The sequence below is a fragment of the Microplitis mediator genome, chromosome 9, assembly GCF_029852145.1.
Source record: "Microplitis mediator isolate UGA2020A chromosome 9, iyMicMedi2.1, whole genome shotgun sequence".
Lineage (NCBI taxonomy): Eukaryota > Metazoa > Arthropoda > Insecta > Hymenoptera > Braconidae > Microplitis > Microplitis mediator.
The window spans coordinates 10,509,869-10,513,405 of NC_079977.1; the positions used below are offsets into that span (position 1 = coordinate 10,509,869).

At 30.3% G+C, this 3,537-nt stretch overlaps 1 protein-coding gene across 1 annotated transcript; it reads left to right on the forward strand.

Moving 5' to 3' along the window:
• Positions 1-280: 280 nt before the first annotated feature.
• Positions 281-3,232, forward strand: LOC130674524 (uncharacterized). The gene is made up of 4 exons (XM_057479876.1): positions 281-924; positions 1,018-1,587; positions 1,685-1,968; positions 2,230-3,232. Exons 1-4 carry the CDS (start codon positions 396-398, stop codon positions 3,067-3,069), a joined length of 2,223 nt encoding a protein of 740 aa, XP_057335859.1. The 5' UTR covers positions 281-395; the 3' UTR covers positions 3,070-3,232.
• The last annotated feature ends 305 nt before the right edge of the window (positions 3,233-3,537 follow it).

The following is a 3,537-nucleotide window of genomic DNA, read 5'->3' on the forward strand; positions in this document are numbered from 1 at the left end:
GTTAGTTACTTTGATTGTTTTATTTACCGTTCTGGTTGACCTTGAAGAAGCTTTTTAATTACCGTAAATACCAGTAGAGTTGAATTGGCGCTAATTATCAGTTTGCATTGTTCTTCATTTACCAAACGTTGTTATTACGTTTGTCTATATCTTATAAGATATTAAATAGAACCTTTAACAAATACATGCGAAACTTTTTCGTAAATCATCATTAATTTTCGTTAACTTATCCTTATATTGTTTCAGTGTTTCTGTTTATAATTCAATTGATTAATATATTTCATTGCGTAAAATGTAAAGTTCTAACCTACAAAAAGTCTTGTGATTTCAGTTGTTTGTTGTTTTGTAAAAAATTCTAACAGTGCAATTTGGTTGTTGAACATCATTTTATAAAAATGAGTAAAAAAATATTTAATTATTTGATTGGTGTTCCAATCAGTGAATTAAGAGACAACAAATTACCTACATATCGGGATGTCATTAATCTTTTTATTTACAAGCACACAATATTAAATTTGACAATCAGACAGAGCTCGACCAATACTATTTGTGAATTAAATAACGTTTGGTATAAATTTTCAATTCCTACTAGTCGCTGCCAATACAACATAAAAAAATTGGAAAGTTTCTATCAACTCTACCAAAATTTGAAGAAAAATTCACAAGGAAAAAAAACACCAATACATATCGAAAAAATAAAGGGTTTTAAAACTAAATTAGATAAATTGTTCGATATTTCACAATCATCTGAAGTAGAAAATTTGCCAAGTGACATAAAATCATTTTTATTAAAAAGTCGTGAAAGAGGTGGTTACAGATGCTCGACTCTAGTCACTAACGAAATATCAAATGTCAACCAGGAGCCTCCAGAACAACACGAAGAAAACACAGAAGACGATAATGAAAATGATTGCAATACAAAGAGTGAGTAACTGAATCTTGTTTTAATTCTCTGAGTTATTCATCGATAATTTTACTGATAAATAAAAATCTATAATTTTTTTATGATGTTTTCAGATTTGAGTCGAAAGTTGAGCCAATTTTCATTATCTTCTCAAAGCAAACAGTCTTCAGATATAAGTGATAATAAAAGAGTCCATTCGGACTTTGAAGATGAATTACCCAAAGCAAAAATCAGAAAAATCAGCTTCATCACTCCGGAATTAGTTGCAGCGTTGGATAGAACACAAATTACCGATAGACAAGCAATGTTTATCATTTGTGCTACTTTAGACAGTCTTGGCTTAGATGTAGATGACTACTGCGTAAGTCATAGTACAATACATAATCATCGCAAAAAATTTCGAAACATTATCGCTGAATCGATAAAGGAAAAATCAAATTTTCCAAAATGTCTAACTCTGCACTGGGATGGAAAATTACTTTCGACAAATTCTTCGACATCTAAAGTAGAGAAACTTCCAATTTTAGTCACTGGTATTAATACTGAAATGTTGCTGGATGCGCCAATACTTTATGAATCAACCGGTGTTGAACATGCTGAAATGATCCATGAAGTTCTCCTTCAATGGAATGTGCAGGACAAGATTAAAGCTCTGTGTTCTGACACCCCCAGTGTTAATACCGGTAACTTGAAAATCTCTATTTCTACTCGATTCAAGATTTACTAGTTCAATTTTATCAATATGATATTCAATTAATCTTCATGAATTATAATTTCTAGGCTGTATGAACGGTACTTGCACACTATTAACGGAAAAATTAGGAAGAGAGGTATTATACTTTGCTTGTCGTCACCATACACATGAAATAATGTTGAGGAAAGTTGTAGAAACTGCTTGGCCTGCAACAAATAGTCCCAATGTGCCAATCTTCAAACGATTTCAAACTGCGTGGGAACAAATTGACAAGTCAAAGTTTAAAATTGGTGTAGAAGATGAAAACATAAAAATAACTTTGCTTGAAATAAAAGACGAAAAAGTTATTTTTCTTGATGACCAGCTTAAGGTAAATTGTCAAGGAGTAAATTATATAGAAATAAATCTAACATTGCCGCTCTATTCAAAATATAATGAAACTCAGATATAAATTAATTACATTGTTATATTAGTAAATCAAAATTGATTTGAAGATATAATCAACTGTTGTTTGAATTTTAGTGATAATAGGATTTCATTATATTTTTTTATTATAATAGAACTTTAAATTTGTAAAAAGTAACTTTAATTTGGTAGACCCATAATAAATTTTATTTAATTTCTCCATTAGTTAAACCACTCAAGAGATGATTACAAGGAACTATTGATGCTTTGCAAAATCTTTCTGGGTGCTGTGCCAAGGAGTGAAGTGAAATTTCGAGCTCCTGGTGCAATGCACCATGCCAGGTGGCTTTCCAAAGCTCTTTACAGCTTCAAAATGTACATGTTTAGAAGTGAATTCCAAATGAGACCGTCAGAAATTTCTTCCCTGCGTGAGATTTGTTGTTTTCTTACGTTCTTTTACATTGAAGCTTGGTTTGAAGCACCCTGTGCGATTAAAGCTTCTAACAATGATCTCGAACTGTTTAAAAGTTTGCTTAAATATCAAAAAGTGCAACCTAAAATTGCGGCAGCTGCACTGGAAAAGTTAAGCTTACATCTTTGGTATCTCCACGAAGAACTGGTGTGCTTGGCTCTGTTTGACTCTAATGTGACACGAGAACAAAAATTAAAAATTGTAAACTCCACTAAAGCCAATAAATCGTTTAATATAAAAGGTAAACGTCCTCAAATAACGCAGAAGTTATTTGATACATTGGAAACAAAAGAAATTTGTGATTTTGCTAGCAAAAAGTCAATTTTTCTTTTCGAAGCATTCGAACTACCGTACGAGTTTATTTATAATGACCCCGATAGTTGGGAATCCGATGAGGACTACAATGAATGCTTAAAAACTTTTTCATCTTTGAAAGTGGTGAATGATGTTGCTGAAAGAGGTGTAGCTTTGGCGGAGAAGTATAATGATTGTTTAACGCGAGATGAAGAGGAGAGAAAAAATATTCTGCAAGTTGTTTATAATCACAGAAAAAATTATCCTAACTGTAGCAAAAGTGAACTAAAAATCCGATAAAAGTAAAATTGCTCTACAAGTATAATATTAATCCGATTAATAACTAAATAATAATTGATTTAAGTTACATGTTTAATATTTGAATACATAAAGTCTTTAATTTAAATATAATTTTCTTTTTATGATGATCAAAAAACGTTACATACAACAATTGAGTTGAATGTCAAATTTTCTAATGTTTATTGTGTTAGATGTGAATAAAAAAATTAACATTAAGACATTATATCAAGTTTTAGATACATAAATTTCATTGAAACCTATATTTTTTTTACTTTTATTTATTAAATCGCTCATATCTCTGAAACAAAGCACTTTTATGACATGAGCGTGAAAACTTTTTTTGTCATAAATTAAATTTCCTACAACTTTTTCTTTGGAAGTTTTTCAAGAAAACCAGCTGTTCACTCGATTTTTTCAAAAATATGCAAAAAACGTAAAAACCCAAAAAGGAAGTACTTAAAATCAAAA

Coding starts and splice junctions, on each gene's coding strand:
- LOC130674524 (XM_057479876.1), top strand. CDS start 396: ATGAGTAAAAAAATATTTAATTATTTGATTGGTGTTCCAATCAGTGAA. Junction 925..1,017: donor AAATGATTGCAATACAAAGA/GTGAGTAACTGA, acceptor TGATGTTTTCAG/ATTTGAGTCGAAAGTTGAGC. Junction 1,969..2,229: donor TTCTTGATGACCAGCTTAAG/GTAAATTGTCAA, acceptor TTTCTCCATTAG/TTAAACCACTCAAGAGATGA.